At 54.9% G+C, this 22,568-nt stretch overlaps 1 protein-coding gene across 1 annotated transcript; it reads left to right on the top strand.

Moving 5' to 3' along the window:
• Positions 1-9,256: 9,256 nt before the first annotated feature.
• Positions 9,257-21,505, top strand: NFATC2IP (nuclear factor of activated T cells 2 interacting protein). Its single transcript, XM_056138869.1, is given in 9 exon segments — positions 9,257-9,337; positions 9,339-9,689; positions 11,174-11,249; positions 14,765-14,879; positions 16,378-16,458; positions 16,541-16,727; positions 18,302-18,446; positions 18,538-18,647; positions 19,611-21,505. Coding segments are annotated over 9 exon segments (1,290 nt in total). The 5' UTR covers positions 9,257-9,271; the 3' UTR covers positions 19,770-21,505.
• The last annotated feature ends 1,063 nt before the right edge of the window (positions 21,506-22,568 follow it).

Genomic DNA, 22,568 nt, shown 5'->3' on the forward strand with positions numbered 1-22,568 from the left:
GGACCATATGGGGTGCCAGGGATCAACCCAGGTCCCTCGTGGGCAAGGCAAGTGCTGCACCCACCGAACCATTGCTCTGGCCCTTTCTCATTGTTGTGAACATTGTCCCATGACAGGGGCTGCACACACACCTGCCTGTGGTGCTTGCAGGGGCTCACACACTGGGTTGTGGTGCTCACAGGGGCTCCCACTCTTAGTGGCAGTCACAAGTTATAGTTGTGGTCTGGTCAGGTCACTGTGATGCTCTCACAGTGCTCCCGAGGCGTCACATCCTGGCACTCACACATCATTTTCCTGGTGCTCACCAGGAATGCACCCTTTTTTTTTGGCTTTTTTTTTGGGGGGGTCACACCCGGCGATGCTCAGGAATTACTCCTGGCATTGCTTGGAGGACCATATGGGATGCCGGGGCTCGAAACCGGGTCGGCTGCATGCAAGGCAAATGCCCTGCCCACTGTGCTATTGCTCCAGCTCAAACCACACCCCTTTTGGTGCAGCAGTGTGGCCTGCAGTATGGCCAGTAGTCAGGCACAGTTCTGGGACAGCAGAGCTGCCAGCCTCAACTAGGAGGCCTGCCAGGACCATGCTTAGCACATGTGGGACACCGGGGACCCAAACTCAAGACCACATGCTTGCAAGGGAGGGATTCTAGTATCTCCACTATTCCACTGGACTTCAGTCTTCTTTACTCTATTTTATTTATCATTTTATTTATCATTTTGTTTTTGGATCATACCTATACTGCTCAGGGCTTACTCCTGGCAGGCGTGGGGTACCAAATGGAGTGCTGGGGATCAAATCCAGATTGGATGTGTATAAGGTAAGCTCTTAACGGTTGTGCTCTCTTTCTCTCTGGCTCCCATTTGTTGTTTTTTAAAACCTTTGTAGATTGAGGTTGAGATCTACAATAATCCCAATGCCACATCCTTAACCAGTGTGCCCACCTTCCTCCCCCAAGGACCCCAATGCTTTTCTCCCTTTCACCTTTTGCCCCCAGCTCAATCTTGCTCTTCAGTTCTTCTGTGATGTTGCCTTTGGTCTTTGTGCTGCCTCGTGGTGTATCTGTACGCCTCACACGTGAGAGAGAGCGCTCATCCCTGTCCTTCTGACTGACTTCCCCCAGTATAGCCTCTGTACCTGATGATTTTGTTCTGAAACCTTCTAGTGTTCTACTGTGCATGGGTACCACAACTCCTGAGTTTGTTTGTTCGCTTATGTTTTTGCTTTTTGGGTCACACCTGGTGATGCTCAGGGGTTACTCCTGGCTCTGCACTCAGGAATCACTCCTGGCGGTGCTCGGGGGACCATATGGGATGCCAAGGATGGAACCTGGGTCAGCCACGGTGCAAGGCAAACACCCTGCCTGCTGTACTATCGCTTCGGCCCCCAACAGCTTCTGTTTCTGGATGTGGGATGCTAGGGATTGGCCCGGGTCAGCTGCATTCCAGGGGAACGACCTGACCTCTGTGCTGTGTCTCCAAGCCACCATCAGAAACGTGGCACAGGAGCCATCATTCATCTGTGTGCCAGAAGGCCAAGGGCACCTAGGATGCTCAGCCTGGGGTCCAGCCTAGTTTCACAACTTCTCATCTGCTCCCCCTTAGTTGGCTGGGCAGGACCGGGCCACTTTCTGCTCTTGCGCAGAGCTGAGGAATAAGAGGCTTGAGATTTGCGCTGTTCTGCCAGGTTGGGGGCCCAGGACCAGAGGGCCTTTGGTGCCATCTCTGTCCGTACATTCTGGTCCGGGAGGTCCCTTGGCCCCTTCCTCCCTTCCCCACACACCGCACCCCACACCACCCCCACCCCCACCGCGCCCAGGCGTGTTCCCTGGGAAACAGCGCCACCTACTGGGCACGCGGCCTTCAGCAGGGGCTGGCGGGGTCTGCAGGAGGCACTGGAGGGAGGGGGCGTCCCTGGCGGCGGGGTGAGCGTTGGGTGGGTGTATTGGAGGTCCTGTACCAGCTCGGAAGCTCAGCTCGTATGTGGGCGAGAGGCGCGTGGTTCGAGTTGTGTGCCGAGCGGGTGTCTCTTGGGAATTGTGGGGGGGGGTAAGAGATGTCAGGGCCATCAGAGGGGGCCAGGAGACGGTGCTGAGAGCTGGAGTTGCTAAAAAGGCAGTTAGCTGAGTGCAGGGCAGTAGCTCCGAGGGGCACCGAGGAGGTCGGTGGTGGGTGTGTTGGGGAAATAGAAATGAGAACTCCCAGCCAGAAAGTTGAGAGGTTGTAGGGTAAGAAAACCGTTTGTTGGTTTGTCTGGAGTTTTCCCTCTTGCTTCCCCTTTGCTGTCATTGCTTTTTCTTTTCTTTTCTTCTTTTTGGTCACACCCGGCGATGCACAGGGGTTCCTGCTGGCTTTGCACTCAGGAATTACTCCTGGTGGTGCTTGTGGGAGCATATGGGATGCTGGGAATAGAACCTGGGTTGGCCGCGTGCAAGGCAAGGGCCCTACTCCAGCCCCAAGATAGTTTTTAATGAAACTTTTTTAGATAGATGGGAAAGGGAGAAGTGTTTGTTCGAGAGAGAACCCAGGCTTCTCCAGCAAGCAAAGAAACGCACAGACAAGCAGAAGAGACATGTGTTCAAGGGAGAAGCCAGCCTCATCTCTATTCTTTCATTAGGTTGAAATATCTGGTGTCAGAGGGCATCTGAGTGGCTCTTTCCCTTGTGGCATTTCCCGAATGAGGTGGGCCCTTGAGCCCTGGCTGCTCCCTGATTCCATGCACTGCCCTTGCCTTGAGTCGCCTGTGGGAGGACTGTCTCATGTTGACCCACAGCACTGGCCTCTCGGAGCTGGGCCTCCTGAGGCAGGGGTTCCCCTTCCTTTTTTTATTTTGGCTTTTTAGGTTACACCCAGCAATGCTCAGGGGTTACTCCTCGCTCTGCACTCAGGAATTACTCCTGGCAGTGGTTGGGGGAACATATGGGATGCCGGGGATCGAACCCAGGTTGGCCGCATGCAGGGCAAATGCCCTCCCCACTGTGCTATCGCTCCAGCCCCTGCCCTTCCTTATTGCCATAATCCAACATTACTTTGGGCCTCACTGGGCAATGCTGAGACTACTCTTGGAAGTACTTGAGGGACTGTGCAGTGCTGGAGAGCAAACCCAGGCCCTCTGTCTGCAAAGCTCATGCCCAGCCCATTGAGCTGTCTCTTCAGCCCCCTTATTGATATTTTTTTTCTCCATGCTGTTTTTTTTTGGGGGGGAGACGGGGGGGCGGAGGGACACACATCCAGCAGTGCTCACAGGCAGCTCCCAGCTGTGTGCTTGGGAGTTGCTCCAGGTGGTGACCAGGAGACTATTTGAGGGGCTGGAGATCGACTCTGGCCTCCCCCACACCAAGCATGTGCTCAGCCCTTTGGCCTCTCTCCCTGGCCCTAGCCCAGTCCTTAGTAAAATCTGGTGCTGAAACAGGAACCTTCAGGAGCCCACACTGGTCTCATGCACCTTCTTCTTCAAGTCCTTTCAGTAGAAGGGATTCTGTCTAGGAACTTGCGAAAAGGTTACCTGAAATTCTTCTCCAAGTTTTTCCTTAATCAGCTGGCTTGAGTGAAAGTCAAAGTTGTCCTTTCAAACGGACAAATCAGCCGTTGATAACAGGCTCCAGATGCTGATGATGGTAATTATTTGTGGGACTGAACCCAGGGCCTCACACATCCGCTCTATTACAGAGACACATCCTTGGACTCAAATTTTTATTTACTTATGATAATGATGATGATTTTGACTTTTAGCCCACACCCAGCTGTACTTAGGGCTTACTCTTGGCTCTGCACTCAAGGGTCACTCCTGGTGGTGCTCATGGGACCATATGAGATGCCGGGGATCCAGTCTGGGCCAGCCACGTGCCAAACAAGCACCTTACCTGCTGTACCAGCACTTATTTAGTATTCTTTGTCTTGGTGTCCCCAGGGTCACTCCTGGTGATACTCAACTCAGTGCTGCCAGGCCCACCAGAGCTGGGGGTCATCAGGGATAACCCCGTGCCGCGCAGACACCATATATTAAGGGGGTGACTCAAGGTCGCTGATGCCAGGCTCCTGCTCCATGATCTTTCCTCTTAACCCAATTTTTTGCTGAGACAGATCCTTTCAAAGGGGGTTAAGCCTCCTCTGCTATGGCTGGCGACATTGACAGTCTTATCAAGCCTCTGCTCCTGCAAAACCATCTGGAAGGAGGAGGGCAGCCTTGGGGTTTGGACGGGAGCAGAAACATCTAGTCAGAGCTTATCTCGCTCTTGTGACTTTGTTGCAGGTGGGAGAAGGGGTGGGGGAGGCTGCAGCTTCTAGAACAGTAGAGCTACAGTTTCCCGTTGGTGGCCAGGATGGTAAAGTGGGTCATGGGCACCCCCCCAAATAGGACTGAGCTCTTCTTGTTCCTGGGAGTGAGTCCCCAGTTCTGGGGAGCCATGGCCTCAGGGTGAAATGAGAAATTGATTTTTGCAGGAAAAAAAATCAACTTGACCTCCACCCAGGTCCCTAGGTCTGTCATCTACCCTTGCAGAAAAGAATTTTCAGGAGGAGATGGAGAGAGAAGTGAAGTTGTTAGAGACTGGGGGAGAGGGAGAGAGCCCAAAGTCACCAAGTCAAAGAAAGGCGTGACAAGTGAGAATGCAGGGGACCTCCAGAACAGGGACGTGTCTCACTTGTCTTTGCAAAGTTTTTTTTTTAAGGGCACCTCAAGAAGTGCTCAGGAGGCCTCACCAACAAGTCTTGACCAACCAGGCTGGTGGTTCAGTGCAAGTACTGGCAGGTGCGGTGCAGGGGTACCCAGGCCACCCCAGCAGAGCTGTGGGATCCTAGGATGACACCAGGTGATGCTCAGAGGTCTCCAGGCCTGCACTCTGGACATGCTTGGGGACCAGATCACGATCACGATCATCCTGTTGTTTGTCGATTGCCTCGAGCAGGCACCAGTAATGTCTCCTTCATCCTAGCCCTGGGATTTTAAAAAGTGCCATATTCAAGGCTCTTTCAGGGTTAGGAGAATGAGACCCATCATTGTTACTGGTATGTGGCATATTGGGTATGCCACGGGGAGTTTGCCAGACTCTGCCGTGTGGGCAGGTTACATTCGGTAGTCTGCCAGTTTGTTCAAAGTAAGAATGAGATAATAAGATGTTGCAAGGCTGCATTTGTGGCCGCGCGCTTCTGATAGCTGTGTTTTATAGTCTCTGGGTCTTGGCCATTGATGGGACTACATGGCGCCAGGGGATCAGTTGGTGGGTGTGACCCCTGCCTACTGGAAGATGGAGGATCTGGGTGAAGGATGCTCAGCCCCGATCCGAGCAGGCTTGGAGATCTCAGCCCTGGGACCCGCATGCCTTTGTTCCTCTGCTGGTACCTTCATGGGTGTGGACCAGATGGTTCAAGAATCAAACCCAGGTCAGGTACATACCAGGCTTATGGACTAACCTCCCAGCCCTCCAAAGTTGGTTTTATAAATTTTCTTCCAAACTGCCCACTGGGGCTTTCTACATAGATAAGAGTCTGTTTCTAGAGCATTATCAAGGGAAGAGCTTGAAATTCATAGTCTTTGTTTGTGGGGTGGCGGGGAGAGCCACACCTACTGGTGTTCAGGGCTTACTCCTAGCTCTACACTCAGAAATCACTCCTGGTTAGCTCAGGGGACCCTATGGGATGCTGGGGACTGAGCCCAGGTTGGCCGTGTGCAAGGGTCCTGAACTTCATGTTCTTATCACAACCTCATTCCTTTGGAGCTTCTCCTGGTTTGGGTCAGGCTTCCCTGGCTGGTCTGGTGACAGAGTCTTATCAACCTGGGTTCCTATGTCCACAAAAAGGGTTTGCCCTCATCAGCTTTGAAGGTTTGATGGAGTAACTTTTGAGTCACATTTTGGTTTTATTACTTCCTGATTCAGTAATAAAAATGCAGAAAATGGACACCACGCTTATAACCAACCCTGAAATGCCTCATAAAATCCCAGAAAATCTGGCCCTATGGAAGAGGAGGAATGCCCCAGATAACTATTTGCCAGAATGAAGGGGCTTCTCAGCCCATCACTGTAGGACTTGGACCATACCCAGCTGGCTCAGGGTCTACTCCTGCCTCTGTGCTCAGGAAACTCTATTCAGAGTCAGGGATTAAAATGGGGTCAGTTAACATGCAAGTATACTTAACCCCTGTACTATATCACCAACCCATGAGTAGATTTTCTTTCCCTTTTTTTTTTTTGGTAGAGGTGAGAATAGCCCTGAGAATAGCCACATCTGGCTATTCCAGGGCTTTGTTCTGGCTCTGTGCTCAGGGATCACTCCTCGCAGGCTCAGGGGATCATTTGGGGTGCCAGAGATGGAACCTGGGTCAGCCCCATGCAGGTCAAATGCCCTACCTGCTATACTATCTCTCTGGCCCTGAAAATAATTTTTTTTTTGCTTTTTGGGTCACACCCGGTGATGCTCAGGGGTTACTCCTGGCTTTGCACTCAGGAATCACTCCTGGCAGTGCTTGGGGGACCATATGGGATGCTGGGAATCAAACCCTGGTCGGCTGCGTGCAAGGTAAACTCCCTACCCACTGTGCTATTGCTCCAGCCCCCTGAAAATAAATTTCTTTACTTCACTATTTGTCTCCTGAAAAATCTTATCTATGAGAGTCAACAATGAACTTGGAAACCTGGGCTGAAGTCAGGACTGACGTTCATTTCCTGCAGAGGGAAATTTCTGCCGGAGACAACGGCTCACCCAAAACTCATGTACATCAAGTGAACCTCTGGTGGCTGCCTTGCGGGGCTGGTGGGCCTCTCGTGTCCTTACCATACAGGAGATTGTGACAGGCTTTTACCATCCTAGAGGCCTCCAGTCCCTGCCCATCACCCCCCATCCCTAGGGAGGTGGTGGTGGGTCACGCAGGAGAGCAATAGCACAGTTGGGGGGTGTACTGTGAGGACTGAGTGTGTGAAGAGGGGTGTGCACTGAGTGGGGGCCTTCAGACACGCTCACAGCACAGCTGGAAGGCGCAATGAAGTGGTTCCCCAGAGGTCTAAAACCCAGCTCTCGGGATTTTTTCCTCTGCCCCTCTTGGAGAGCCTGGCAAGCTACCGAGAGTATCTCACCCGCACGGCAAAGCCTGGCAAGCTATCCATGATGTATTTGATAGGCCAAACACCGTAACAAGTCTCACAATGTTACTGGGCCTGCTCGAGCAAATCGATGAACAACGGGAGGACAGTGACAGTGAATTTTATAAGTTAGTTCACAATGTTTGATTACATTCAATATTCAAACACCAATCCCACCACCATTACACCTTCCCACCACAAAATTTGGGATATTTCCATACCAAACCCTAATCCCTGTCCCAAAACACAACCAAAATAATGTATTTCGTATTATGTTATTGAGCTGGAGTGATAGCACAGCGGCTAGGGTGTTTGCCTTGCACGCTGCTGACCCAGGTTTGATTCCTTTGTCCCTTTCAGAGAGCCCGGCAAACTACTGAGCGTATACCACCCCATTGCAGAGCCTAGCAAGCTCCCCGTGCATATTTGATATGCCAAAAACAGTAACAACAAGTCTCACAATGGAAACGTTACTGGTGCCGGCTCAAGAAAATCGATGAACAACGGAAGGTCAGTGCTATTATCTGTTATGAAGAACTGCTGAACATGCTTACAAAAAAGTGTTCATATAGGAAACTGTCACTCCCGTTGTTTATCGATTTTCTTGAGCGGGCCCAGTAACGTCTCCATTGTGAGACTTTGTTGTCACTGTGCTTGGCATATTAAATATGTCATGGGTAGCCTGCCAGGCTCTGCCATGGGGGCGATATATGCTCAGTAGCTTGCCGGGCTCTCTGAGAGGGGTGGAGGAATCGAACTCGGGTCGGCCATGTTAGCTGCGTGCTATCACTCCAGCCCATATAGGAAACAGTGTGCAGATTGTTCTATTTTGGCAGGAGCCATTAAGACATTCTATAGGATATCACTAACATGTTGTTTAAGTTTGGGTGATGTGAGCTTTGGTATACATATCTGAAAATATGTAAATATGCTCGGATTGGAGTCAAGCATCCTCCACCCAGATCCTCCAAATTCCAGTAGGCGGGAGTCACACCCACCACCTGGCCCCCTGGCGCCGTGTAATCCCATCAACGGCCAAGACTCAGAGACTATAAAATCCAGCTCCCGGAACCGCGCGGCCTCGAGACATCTTATCAGGACATCTTTTTTGACATCTTATTATCTCATTCCTACTTTGGACAAACTTGCAGGCTATCGAATGTAGCCTGCCCACAGTGCAGAGTCTGGCAAACTCCCCGTGGCATACCCAATATGCCAAATACCAGTAACAATGATGGGTCTCATTCTCCTAAAGAGCCGTGAATATAATCTCAGGGCTAGGATGAAAGAGACGTTACTGGGGCCTGCTCGAGGCAATCGACGATTAACAGGATGATGAAATGAAAAAAATGAAAAATGTAAATATGCATATATGTATATATTTCCCTCTATAATTTGTTGCCTACTACCTGAACCCCATCAAATGTGGTGTCGAAATTATGGCTGGAGTGATAGCAGGGCTGGAGCAATAGCACAGTGGGAGGGCATTTGCCTTGCATGCAGCCGGCCCGGCAGAGCCGGGTTCGATTCCTCCGCCCCTCTCGGAGAGCCTGGCAAGCTACCGAGAGTATCTTGCCTGCACGGCAAAGCCTGGCAAACTAACCGTGATGTATTGAATATGCCAAACACAGTAACAGCAAGTCTCATGATAGAGACGTTACTGGACCCGCTCGAGCAAATCCACGAACACCCGGAGGACCGTGACCGTGATTAGTGAAACACCATGAGGTACAGCTGTAGACTTACAAATTTTTGTGCTTGGGTTTCAGTTATACAGTGATCGAGTGCCCATCCCTCCACCAGTGTCCATTCTCCACCACCACTGGTCCCAGTAGCCCTCCCACCCCCCATCCCCCCCACCAGCTCTCGGGATTTGGGGCATTCCCATCTGCCTTCCTCGGCTCCGCGCCCGTGGAGCCTCGAGGACTACAACTCCCAGAGTGCCCCGCGCGCGCGCCGACCAGGAAACGGCTCCCTTGGATAGGACAGCGCTGGGCCGAATCTTTCGCGCCTCGTCGCGGTGCTGGAGACGTGAAGGGCGGGTCCGGCCGCCGGTGACGCGCCCCGGAGGCAGGGCCGGGGCGGGGGGCGGGGCCGGGCGCTGACGGGCAGGCCGGCGGCCCAATGGAGGCGGCGGCCGCGGAGGGGCGGGCCGCGGGCGCCGAGGCGGGCGTCGGTGGCGACGGCGGCGGGAGCATGGCGGAGCCGCTGAGGAAGCGGGGTCGGCGGCCCCGGGGCGGCGCCGCGGGGCGCGGGGCGCGGGGGGTCGCGCGGCGGCCGGGGCCGGCGTCCTCGCGTCCAGGGCGCCCCGGCGCGGCGCGCCCTGGACTCGGTGCTGGTGGATTTGGTGAGCGACAGCGACGAGGATGTCCTGGAGGTGCCCGCGGAGCGCGGCGCCGCCGGCCCGGCCGAGATCCCGCCGCCCGCGCCCCCCGCGGCCCCCGCGGCCCCCGCGCCCCCCGCGGCCCCCGCGCCCCCCGCGCCCCGCGACGACAGCGACACTGACAGCGACGGGGCGGGCGCGGGGGGCGCCCCGCGGGCGCTGGTGCGGCGGCGGCGGCGGCGGCTGCTGGATCCCGGGGAGGCCCCGGTGGTTCCCGTGTACTCGGCCAAGGTGTGCGGGGTCAGGGGTGCGGGCAGAGGGCGCCGGTCGGGGGCTGCGGGCTCAGGCGTGCGGGCGGCGTGCGCGGGGTTGAGGTGCGGGTGGGTCAAAGGGTGTGGGTCGGGGGTATGCGGGGTCGGGGTGCGGGCGGGGGTCACGGGGCACGCGATCAGGAGTGCGGTTGGGGAGTGCGGGCGGAGGGCGCTGGTCGGGGGTGCGGGGTCAGGGGCGTGTGTGGGTCGGGGGGGGGATGCGGGGTCAGGGGTGCGGGCTGGGGGTGAGAGCTTGGGGTGTGGGTGGGTCAAAGGGTGTGGGTCGGGGGGATGCGGGGTCAGGGGTTCGGGCGGGGGTCACAGGGCACGGGATCAGGAGTGCGGTTGGGGAGTGCGGGCGGAGGACGCTGGTCAGGGGCTGCGGGGTCAGGGGTGGGGGTCAGGGGTGTGTGTGGGTGGGGGGGGATGCGGGGTCAGGGGTGCGGGCGGGGGTCTCGGGGCACGGGATCAGGAGTGCGGTTGGGGAGTGCGGGCGGAGGGCGCTGGTCGGGGATGCGGGTTCAGGGGTACGGGATGGGGGTGAGGGGTTGGGGTGTGGGTGGGTCAAAGGGTGTGGGTCGGGGGGATGCAGGGTCAGGGGTTCGGGCGGGGGTCACAGGGCACGGGATCAGGAGTGTGGTTGGGGAGTGCGGGCGGTCAGGGGCTGCGGGGTCAGGGGTGCGGGCTGGAGGTGCGGGGTTGGGATGCAGGTGGGTCAAAGGGTGTGAGTCGAGGGGATGCGGGGTCAGGGGTGCGGGCGGGGGTCGCGGTCGCAGGCTGCGGGGTCAAGGGTGTGGGTCAAGGGTGCGGGGCTGGGGATGCGGGGCCTGGGGGTGTGGGTCGGGCTGGCCCTTGGTCAGGTACAGCTCTGGGCTGGCGTGAGGGTGTGGGGGCGTGGTGCCAGGGGGTGCGGATCGGGCTGGTGCGGTGGGAGGACCTGGGGGTGCTGCATCTGGGAGTGCAGGGACTGGTCTTGCGGGCGGGGGGTGCAGGGTCTGGGGTGTGGGGTGTGGGATGTGGAGGCCTGGGGGTGCGGGCTGGGCTGCCACTGGATCTTGGAGTGCAGCTGGGGGTGGGAGTGGAGGGCTGGGGAATGAGCACCGGGGGTGGGGGCTTGGGGGTGCCGACCTGAGGTCTGGCAGTGCAGGAATCTGTGGGGTGAGGGCTCAAGGTGGGGCTTTGGGGTGTTGGAGTTTGGGGCTCTGGGAGCTGGCTGAGTGGCCAGGAGGAGCAGGCAGTGGGATAAGGGTCCCTTTGGGTTTCAGGGTCGAGCTCGCTGAGACTCAGGGTGCAGAGACTCCGGGAGATCCCACGGTTGGGAAGGGGAAAGAGGGCTGCCCTGTGGGGAACCAGGACCCCGAGCTCCGGGGAGGATGGTAGCAGAGGGGAGCTGCTGGGGGTCAGCAGGGAGGTGCTCCCAGTAGCTGATGCTCACTAACTGGGGACTGAGCCTTTGTCTTGCAGGTGAAAAACAGCCTCCACCTCATCCCCGACCACCTGTCCCTCTTGAAACTCTGCCCCCCAGAGGCTGAGGAAGAAGGTGAGGAGGACTTCCAGCGGGAGGTGTCCAGGGCTGGAGGGGGCTGGAGGGAGGGCATCCCTGTGGGGATCATCTTGTCCCCTTGAGAGTGGCAGACCTGGAGCTGAAAATGTCCATGGGGGCGGGTTGGGGCCAGCACTGGGCAGGGGAGTAAGGATCTGTACCATTTCCTCACATCTGCAGGCAGCCTGTGGGGGCAGGTGTTCTTGCTGTCCTTGGTCCTCCCAGGGTTGAATGATGTGTGATACAGGGGGCTTTGCGGGGGCACTTCTGTACCAGGACAGAATGTGGGAACTGATTCAGAATCCACTTGGCCTGGCTCTGACACCTGAGCTCTACCGGTGTGTAGAGCTGTGACTGTGTGGGCGCCTTAATGCCTCTCGGAGTTTCCGGTCCACCTCAGGAAAGTGGGGGTAAGAGTGGACCCCCGTCAGAGAATCGCATTGAGCATTCAGGAGAAGACAGTTTAGGACAGGAAGCACGCGGCCGACTTGGATTTGATCCCCGGCATCCCAAATGATCCCCCAGGCACCACCAGGAGTAATTCCAGACTAAAGAGCCAGGAGTAACCCCTGAGCATCTCTGGGTGTGACCAAAAAAGAAAAAAAAATGGAGATGGCCCAGAGAACTGAAGGGCAGGCTTGGCCTGTGGGAGGCCTGGGTCCACGCCCTGCACCATGATCCCCCTTGAGCACTGCTGTGTGTGACCCCCTGAATTCACAAAAAGTGGACTCAGCAGTGATGGGTATCTCTGAGGAACTTGTTGGCCTGCCTCTGGCATTACTGTACTTGATTAGGACAGAGTTTCATTTTATTTTACTTTTGATTTTTTTTTTTGGGGGGGGGCTCCACATCCTGCAGTGCTTAGGGCTGACTCCTGGCTCTGTGCTCAGGGATCATTCCTGACAATTGCTGGCAATCACCTTACCTGCTGTACTATCTCCCAGTTCCTAGGAACAGGATTTTCAGCCTCAATTCTTTAGTGAGTTTTTTTTGGGGGGTGGGGGACGAGGTGGGGGTCGGGCCATAGCTGACTGCTCAGAGGTTCTTCCAGCTCTGTGCTTGGGGACCGCTCCTGCCAGGGATTGAGTGGAGTTGGCCACGTGCAAGGCAAGTACTCCCCCCCCCCACTTTATTTATTTATTGATTGATTGATGGTTTTTTTGGGGGTCACACCCAGTGTTGCACAGGGGTTACTCCTGGCTTTGCACTCAGGAATCACTCCTGGCGGTGCTCGGGGGACCCTATGGGATGCTGGGAATCGAAGCCGGGTCAGCCATGAGCAAGGCAAACGCCCTGCCCGCTGTGCTATCACTCCAGCCCCGAGTTGAAATGATTTATTTGTTTAATTTAATTTTATTTTTTTGGCTTTTTGGGTCACACCCGGCGATCCACAGGGGTTACTCCTGGCTCTGCACTCAGGAATTACCCCTGGCGGTGCTCAGGGGACCATATGGGATGCTGGGAATCAAACCCCAGGTTGGCCCCGTGCAAGGCAAACACCCTGCCCGCTATGCTATCACTCCAGCCCCAGCGAGTTGAAATGATTTAAAGAAAACTATCAACAATAGAGAAAGAGACAAATGTTACCGATACTTGAGAAACATTAGGCTTTACCTCAGCCCCTCCACTCAGCAGTGCCCTTCCCAGCCCAGACTCACAAGATCATGTGACCGAGTACTGGAAGGAAATAAGAGAAACTTTAATAATAATAATAATAATAATATTACTATTATTATGTGCATTTTGGGCCACATCTGGTGACTCATACCTGGCTCTGCCTCAGGGATCACTCCTGGGGGTGCTCAGGGGACTGCACCTTTTTGGTGCAGTGCAAGGACCTTACTTGCTGTCTTTCCAGCAGTAGTGCCTTGGTATGGGCAATTATCTACCGGGAAGGAGCAACAAACGGAGTGTATGGTGCCTGCCTTGCACCCAGTCGACCTGGATTCAATCCCTGGTCCCCCGAGCCCTGTGAGGAGTGACCCCTGAGTGCAGGGGTAAGGAGTGAGGAGTAAGCCCTGAGCATCACCACATGTGCCGCTCAGTCCCCTCCCACTCTGACGCAAAAAAAAAAGTAAATTCTTTCTGAATCTTTTTAATATAATTTTATTGTATTTTATAGAGTGGTTTACAGTATTTTATTAAACACCAATCCCACCACCATTACACCTTCCCACCACCATATTTTGGATGTTTCCATCCTGAACCCCAACACCTGCCCCAGGCAGAACCGAAATAATTTATTTTGTATTGTTTGTTATAAATGAACCTCTAAAAAGGCTCCAGGAAACTTTCCTTAGAGGAGAGAGTGTGAAGATTATTGTATTTTACCCAGGACCATTAAGCCCTTCTATAAGAGATTACTAATATGTTGTTAAAGGTTGAGCCTTATGTACTCATATTAATATATGTATTACTTATATATATCTAAGTAAAGTAAGTAAGTAAAGGCCCTCCCGTTGTTCGTCAATTTGCTCGAGCGGGCCCAGTAACGTCTCCATTGGAGACTTTGTTGTTACTGTGTCTGGCATGGCATATCAAATACGTCACAGGGAGCTTGCCAGGCTCTGCCGTGCAGGCAAGATACTTTCGGTAGCTTGCCGGCTCTCTGAGAGGGGCGGAGGAATCGAACTCGGGTCAGCCCTGTTGGCTGTGTGCAAAGCAAACGCCCTACCGCTGTGCTATCGCTCCAACTCTCTAAGTTTGGTTGCCTCCTACTTTAAACCCCATCAAATGTGGTGTGCTACTCTTGGAGTATGAGTGGTGTGAGGTATGAGATGTCCAGGAATAGGTTCATTCGTGGGTGAGTCCCAGCTAGAGCATGTGGAGAGTGGCCATGAGCATGGTGGCAGTTGAGTTCTGGAGGTTTTCGGCTGCCGGGGCTGGGTCCTTTGGGGCGGGGAGGGGCCTCACCCACCCCCCTTCAGGGTGTCCCAAATGAAACAGCATGGTGCGGGGTCTGGCGGCATGGCTATGGTATGTGTCATTTTATGCTCTCTTCCGAGAGAGAACAATCACTTTCTGGATTTTGTTTATTTTTGCTTTTTGGGTCATACCTGGCGATGCTCAGAGGTTACTCCTGGCTCTGCACTCAGGAATTACTCTTGGTGGGGCTCAGGACCATATAGGATGCTGGGAATTGAACCCGGGTCAGCCGCGTGCCAGGCAAATGCACTCCAGCCCCACTTTCTGGATTTTGTGCTCAGTGTTTTTCTTTGTGGGGGGCAAGTGAACAAAGGCGTGAGGACCATTGCTTCAGTTGGAACTGGCGATGTTTTGTCCACGCTTGCCATAGCATCTCAGGCCTTTGTTCGTACCTTGGACTCTTACCTGCTTGACCCTGGCAAATGGCTGCTCTTTTCTCAGAGTTAGGCATTTCCTGTTGACTCACAGCCCTGAGCACCCCCCAGGACTACGGTGGGGTTCGACCCTCTGAGTCTGTGGTCGGCTCCTTTCCCAAACCCTCCAACTTTCGTGCTGCCCTTGGCCCCCTGCCCTCTCTCTGCCCCCAGACACTGATATAGCCAACTCGAGTAGTCCCCGCTCTGTGGAGTCTCCAGTGCCAGAGTCTCCCTGGAAGAAGAAGCTGCGGCAAGAGGATGAAGATGAGAAGGATGCGATGTTTCTGTGCGTGAGCCTGGGCACGGGCGCTGTGGGCGCAGGGCAGGGCCTGGAGGGATGGGGCTTCTGAGGGGGAGATGAGGAGAATTCTCGGGAGAGGAGCTGAGAGCTGCAGGGGCCCCTGACTGCAGCATTTCACAGCAGAGATAGATGGTCACGACTCGGCCACCGTCCTGCGTCTTCTGGAGCAGGGGTGTGGTGCCAGTGTTAGGGCCTTGGAGGGAGAGTTCCTCCTGGGATAAAGGACCGCTGGCACTGCTGGCTGGCACTTGGTACATGGCAAGCCATGGACCAGAAAAACTGCACATTTTCTTTCTTTCTTTCTTTCTTTCTTTCTTTCTTTCTTTCTTTCTTTCTCTCTCTCTCTCTCTCTTTCTTTCTTTCTTTCTTTTTATGTAGGAGTACTGCTATTTATTCAGCCACCGATTAGCTGATTAAATTGGGCATGAACTCCACAAAGCTGCACATTTTCTTGTCTTTTTTTTTTTTTTTTGCTTTTTGGATCACACCCGGCGATGCTCAGGGGTTACTCCTGGCTTTGCACTCAGGAATTACTCCTGGTGGTGCTTGGGGGACCATATGGGATGTTGGGAATCGAACCTGAGTCAGCCGTGTGCAAGGCAAATGCCCTACCTGTTCTGCTATGGCTCCAGCCCCAAGCTGGGAATTTTCTTGTCTTTTTTTTGGGGCCTCCCTGGCTGTGCTCAGGGGACCATAGGGTGCCAGGGATTGTGCCAGGGATTGAACCTGGGTTGGCCACGTGCAAGGCTCTACCTCTGGCCCCAAAGTTGGGCATTTTCTTCCTGACAGTTGGTCAGTATAATACAAAAGAGATGACTCGGGGTGGGGACATGGCACAAAGGACATATAGGAGGCCCGGCTTGACCCCCAGCACTGCAGGGTCCCCATCACCTCAGGTGTGGCACTCCCAAAAATATGACACACAAGCAAAACACTAGCTAACTTGGGTTTTCCTGTCCTTTTCTTGTCTTCCAGTAAATAAGACGGATGGTACCAAAAGGTGCTCCCTCTTTAGGGGTATCTCCCCGCAGTGCTGGGGAGCCTGGAGTCCACTCTGAGACTTGGCACAGCCTGATGACTGTGCACACTGCCTGGGACCTGGTGGGGCGGGGACAGCAGTGCTACTGGGCGGGGGTGGGGAGGAGGAAAACAGCATGCCATGTACCCCACATCACTGTGCCCCAGATTTGGGGTCGGTGCATATAAGGCACGTCCTCTGACTCTCTGAGCCGTGGCTCTGGCCCTGCTCCACCCCCCACCCCCCTTTCTTCCCATTGGTCTTATTTGTTGTCTTTTGCGCCTCACTGTGTGGTGCTCAGGGCTTACTCCTGGCTTTGCGCTCTGGGACGCCGGGGATTGAACTTGGGTCAGCTGCATGCAAGGCAAACTTACAATAGTTCCGGCTGCTGATCCTCCCATCCAGTTCCCAGGGGTCCGAGACGATGATGAGATCGATGGATCCCACATTCTCTTCTCTCTGCAGGATTCCAGAGACCTCACCTTTGACCTCGTCTCTGCCAAGGACCAAAAACAGAAAACATACTCAGGCGCTGCAGAAGTTAAGGTGCTGCGGATAGGGAGCTGGGTTGGGCGGGCAGCAGCGGGGGTGCTCTCCCCGCTGACCCTGAGTCCTTTCTGCCTGTCAGGGAGGTGAACAGGCGCCTCGAGGATCTACGCTCCTGCCTGAGCCCCAAGCAGCGCCGGGGCCAGGACCTCTTGAACGAAGAGGATGAGGTCATCTTGGTGGAGGGGCCCACCCTCCCGGAGAACCCCCGGCTCTTCCCGCTCAAAGTCCGCTGCCGGGCTGACCTCATCAGGTTGCCCGTCAGAATGGTAAGTACTGGAAGGGCGTGAGGGAGGAGGGTGCCCGGGGCCTGTGGCCACAGTGATGTGGGGTACATGGCATGCTGTTTTCCTTCCTTCCTTCCTTCCTTCCTTCCTTCCTTCCTTCCTTCCTTTCTTCCTTCCTTTCTTTTCCCTCCTTCCTTCTTTCTTTTTGATTTTGGGGCTACACCAGGTGATGCTCAGGGGTTTCTCCTGGCAGGCTGCCAGGGATTGAACCAGGGTCGGGTATTTGCCCACCCTACCCACTGTGCTCTCACACTGGCCCCCGGGATTGTCTCTCGCTTTCCCTGCTCGCTGCAGTCCTGCTTTCCACTGTCCAACTGTCTTTGTACTTCCTGTCCCCTTGGCCGGGTTGGTTTTCGTCTTCCCCCCTTCTACCCATTCTTCAGACTCTCCTTAGACATCCTACCTAAGGGCTGGAGCGATAGTACAGTTGCTATTGATCCTCCCTGCCCCCCCAACCCAACAAAACCCCCCAAACACCCTAAGCTTTGCTTGGTCATTGTGCCCAGGGCTTACTTCTGACTCCCGGGCTTGCTCCTGGGTCTGCATTCAGGATCTCTCCTGAAGGTTTGGAGAACCATGTAGGGTGCCAGGGATCAAATCCAGATCAGCCACGAGCAAGGCAAGTGCCTTAATCCATTGTGTTCTCTTTCTCTCTGGCCCAAATTTGCCTGTTTTTTTTTTTTTTTTTTTTTTGTAGGGCTGACTGGTTCTGAAACAACAGTCACAGAAATGACTATTTGTTGAGCCAGGCAAGCACCTGAGCTAAAGGTTCTAAAGCCACGTCCATGGGCCTTATCAACACAACACAATGGCTGCTGTGCCCCGAAATACCTTTATGTTGGTTTTAAGGCCACACCTGGCAGTGCCCAGGGCTTATTCCTGGCTCTGCACTCAGGCATCACTCCTGGCAGGGCTCGGGGGACCATGTGGGATGCTGGGGATTGAGCCCAGGCCAGCCGTGTCCAAGGCACCCGCCCTTACTCTGCTGTACTGTCGCTCCGCCTGAAAATGCTTCTACAGCACAGGCAGTCACTGGGCAGTCCCACACGGAGCTCCAGCCCTCGGCCTCTCTCAGGTGGAGACTTTGCAGTCTTCACTGGAGCTGTGGAACAAGTGGCCTGTCCAGCGGGGCGAGTGGGTTCCAGTTTCCTGCGCCCCACTCTCTTCTTCCCTCTGGTTGCTTCATCTCTGGGCAGGCTGGTTGGAATGGTGACGGGCAAACTCTTCTCTCTCCCTTGCCGGGTAAATAGAAACTGAGAGCTGAGGAGCTCAGCACACACTGGAGGCCGGAAACTACTGTGGGGGGTATGTGGGGGTGGGGGTGCCCGTCAGGCAGGGAGATGGCTTTGCTTCTTTTTCTTTTCTTTTTTGGGTCACATCTGGCGATGCACAGGGGTTACTCCTGGCTCTGCACTCAGGAATTACTCCTGGCGGTGCTCGGGGAACCATATGGCATGCTGGGAATCGAACCCGGGTCAGCAGTGTGCAAGGCAAAGGCCCTCCCCGCTGTGCTCCCGCTCCAGCCCCATGGCTTTGCTTCTTGTCCCTCTCCTCAGTCGGAGCCCTTGCAGAGCGTGGTGGATCACATGGCCGCCCGGCTCGGCGTGTCCCCAAGCAGGATCCTCTTGCTCTTCGGAGAGACAGAGCTGTCCCCTTCTGCTACCCCCAGGAGCCTGAAGCTTGGGGTGGCCGACATCCTTGGTGAGTGGAAGGCGGGGAGAAAGAGCTGGGTGGGGGGGCTCTGCTTTCAGCACCCCCACTCAAGCCTGCTTCCTGCTGCCGCCTCCCGCAGACTGTGTGGTCCTGGCAAGTCCTCCGGAGACCTCGGACTCATCCCAGCTGCTGCAGCTGCGGGTGCAGGGCAAGGAGAAGCACCAGACGCTGGAAGTCTCGCTGTCCTCCGTGAGTGCGGGAGAAGGTTCTCGGTCCGCCACCCCAGCCTTGCCCTTCTCTGTCACTGAGCAGAGGATGAGGTTCCCCTGGGGCTCCTAACTGGGCGAAGGCTGCCCTCCCAGCCGGTCCCTTGGCTTCCCTCTGTGCTTTGCCTAAGAGCCTCTGTACGTCCTTACTGTCTCCTCCCTCCTCCTGGCTCACCTGGAAGGGACTGCACGGGGGACCTGTCACCCGTCTACACGGTAGTCCCCATGCCAAGGATGATCACAGTCCAGAGAGGGTGCGTTGTTTCTGTTTTAGGGTTTCAGTCTTGGCACTAAACCCTCCTCAGAGACACTAAGCTCAGCAGGGTGTCAGCTGGGCCTGCGCCCTCGGAGACGGGATCAGACCCATTCTTGCCTTCGCTGGTTCCCTCTCCGGGGCCCTGAGTCTGAAGGTTCCCGCACAGAGCTCTGGTGGCAGCGGGAGTGCCCTGGCTGGCCGCTGCCATCACTGTGGTCTCACCTCTGGCATTAGAACGTGACCACCCTGGTGTCTGTTTCTCATGCAAATGTGAGTCCAGTGCGTGCCCCCCAGGGGGATGACCTCACCTTAACACAGTCACGTCTCCCAGGCTCTTCCCAGTCTGGGCACATGCCAGGGCTTAGGGCCACCAAGTGTCATTGAGGCAGGGACACCCAGTTCACCCCCTCGCGTCCAGTTCCATAGGAGAGCCTGGCCTTTATTTGCGTGTTGGTCCTGGCTCTCTTCATCATCGCCCTGTGCTCCGTCACTGGTAGGTGGGAGCCCTGATCCCTGGCCTTGGGCCTCACTTCCTGGAGAGCCCGGAAGCTGCTGCCTTCGCTCCCTCGCCTTCCCCTCCATGGTCTCTGCCTCATCCAACTCAGCAATGGGTCCCGCCTGTCCCAGGCTCGCTGTGTGTCCGAGTCCCTCGGCTCGGGGTCTGACATCCCTCTCTTGCTCTTCCCCCAGGACTCTCCTCTCAGGACCCTCATGTGCCGCTACGAGGAGGCCATGGGCCTCTCGGGCCACAAGCTCTCGTTCTTCTTCGACGGGACGAAGCTTTCAGGCAAGGAGCTGCCAGCTGACCTGGGCATGGAATCCGGGGACCTCATTGAGGTGTGGGGCTGAAACCCCACTCGCTGTTGGCAAGCCCGGCCGGGATCTGGGGAGAACAGCTGCCCCTCTCTCACTGCAGAAGGGCTGAGGGGAGCTTAGGGGGAGTTAACCTGAAAGCAGAAATGGACTTGAGGCATGATCTTTGACCTTGGTTTTCAGCCCAGTCACCTGGTTGGTTTGTGGCCAGTGATGTTGCCTTGTGTGAACTGTGTCCCCGTCTCCAGGGTGCTGCGCTTGTAGCGGCCCGAGCCATAGAGAACGATTCCCTTCCCTTCTCGCTCTGCTACCCTCCCCTCCACCCCCCATTGATGACTGGGACACCGTTCAGCTCTAGAGTGATTTGGACAAGGTTCCAGTCTTGGGATGGATGCCCACGTCTGGGGCTAGCAGTGGCCTTTGTGTCACTGGGGTGAGTTTGCTTAAGCTGCCTGCGTGGTGTGGTGCCCTGCTGGCGAGAGCACCGTCACCGAAGCTCAGCACTGCAGCTGGGGCCCAGGTGGGCACGGGGCATTGTTCCGCAGGACCCGCTCCTGAGGGTTCTCACTGGGTCCCAGAGCCTCTGTGCTCAGCCTGTTCAGTCTGGATCTCAAGACTGTCACCTGCAGAGGTCCTGGCTGGATATTTTTCTCTCTTTTTCACATCTTCCTTCCCCTCAGGCCGGCTCTTTGGCGTTCACACCAATGTACCCATGTGAGGTGGCGTGGGCGTGAATAGTCCTTCGGCGGCGGCTCTGTTCTGTTCATGGCACTGGGTTTTTCACTCCCCCTCCCTTTGTGTTGCTTCATCTCCGTCTCTCGTGCTGCTTGAACTGCCCTGTGGCGCTTGTTCCACTGCTCGATGGCGGGCCCCGGTGACTCCAGCGCCCCCAGCCACTGCACGAGGCCACCGAGAGCCTGCTGTCGCGTGTCCTCGCCCATGTCTGTGTGGGAAGGACCCAGGATGGGACGCCGGGCCAGCATGGTTCCTCCCAGCTGAGGCCTCCCCGCTGCTGCTTCTTGTCCACTCTGTTTTTTCCTTCTTGACCAGTGCTTGGAGGACCATGCAGTGCCCCAGGGGACCATATTTGTGCTGCTGGGGAATCAAATTTGGGCTCCCACATGCAAAGCCCGTGTTCCAGCCCTTCGGCCATCTCCCCGCTTCTTTGCCCACTGTCTGTCTGATGGGTGTAAACTGGAGCCTTGTAATGTGCATGCAGTGGGTCACCAGTAACTGGGTGAGATTTCTTCGAATCTCCATCAGCCTCCCCAATTTCCCTTTCTGCTCCTTCATATTTGTTTCCTGCTGGGGGGCTTCCGTCCTTGTATTTGTCCTCGGAGTGATCCTCTGTCCTGGGAACCTGCTGTGTGAATAGGGGTGTCTTTCACTGAACAGGAACTCTTCATATCTTTTGTGTAGATGTATGAACTATTTTGTTATTTGTTGCTTTTGGATTTCTTATTTAAAATGAGCTGCTTTACTGTTCTTCCTGTTTATATTTCCTTTCCTGCTTAGACCACGAACAGGACTCAGGCAAAACAGTGTCTGCGGGGGCGTGCTTTGCCTGGCCTCTGTTCTGTGTGGTCTAACGTTTGTTCCCTAGTTGAAGCCAGGCTTTACTGGCTGTTAAATATAGAAGTGAATAAAAATTTAAACTATTTAAATCAAAATTCACTTTTGTATCTGAAATACAGGTCTGGTCATAAACATAGATTTTACGAATAAGGAGCCAGTTCTTTTACCATTCTCTACTAATAAAGCCATTAATTTTTCACTGATAATGTGGTATCATTTTGGCAAAGATATTCTGAGGTCTCTTTTGGTTGGCATGTGGTATTCCTTTGAACTTACAATGTGGGGAAAATAGAAAACCTCTTGTAACATTTAAATATCCCACAAAATATGTAGCTCTCAGTTCTTTGCGTAGCTTTCATGTCCATGAATGTTGGAGTATTTTATAGGGTCTGTGTTCCGTCTCCACAGACTACGTGGGAGGCCAGCCAGTGCGCGTGGACATGAGGATTCTGTCTTTGACTGCGGCTCTAGGTGTGGCCTGACCTCCCTTCTTCCTCCTCCTGGGGTAAGGGAGCCCCTGAATTTTGACAAAGCCCAGAGCTGCAGAGTAAGCCTGGGTGCAGCTGAGTGCCCGCTCAGGCTCCTGAGTGGAAGGCTGTGGGGACAGCGTCCTCTCCATGGCCTCCTGCCACCGCCTGTAGGGGGACAGACCTCCTGACAAGAGGGGACGAGGGCGGAGGGAACAGGGTCCCTGTCTCCAGCCAGTGACTTTCCAGACCCTGTCAGGCTTTAGGGTTTTTTCCCAGAAAGCCAAAAAAAAAAAAAGAAAGAAAAGAAAATGTAAGGCAGATATTAAAACTGAGACTATATTGAGCTGAAGAAATAGTACAGTGGGTAGGGCGTTTGCCTTGCATGCAGCCTACTGGGGCTTGATCCCCGGCACCCCATATGGTCCCTTGAGCACCGCCAGGAGTGAATCCTGAGTGCAAAGTCAGAGCATCGCTGAGGATGGCCCCAAAAAACAAAAAACAAAACTTGATACTATGTCCAATATTTAAAACCAGTTTGTAATTGGGAGAACATCTAAATCCTTAATTAAGAAACACAAAATGAAAGAAAACATGAAGTGAAAACTGTAAACTGGCCCCATTGTTCACAGTGACATTTCAAGTCTGGAAATGCTTATTTGCAAGCATCAGTACCCAAGTTCTCATGGAGAATGCATAATCTCTGAAAAGTATGACAAGATTATATTATGACCTGCTTAGTCCCGCACAACTAAGTCAAACAGAGTCCCCGTGGCAAAGGGAGGAGGTCAAC

Source organism: Sorex fumeus, unplaced genomic scaffold (assembly GCF_029834395.1).
Source record: "Sorex fumeus unplaced genomic scaffold, SorFum_2.1 ptg000130l, whole genome shotgun sequence".
Taxonomy (NCBI): Eukaryota; Metazoa; Chordata; class Mammalia; order Eulipotyphla; family Soricidae; genus Sorex; species Sorex fumeus.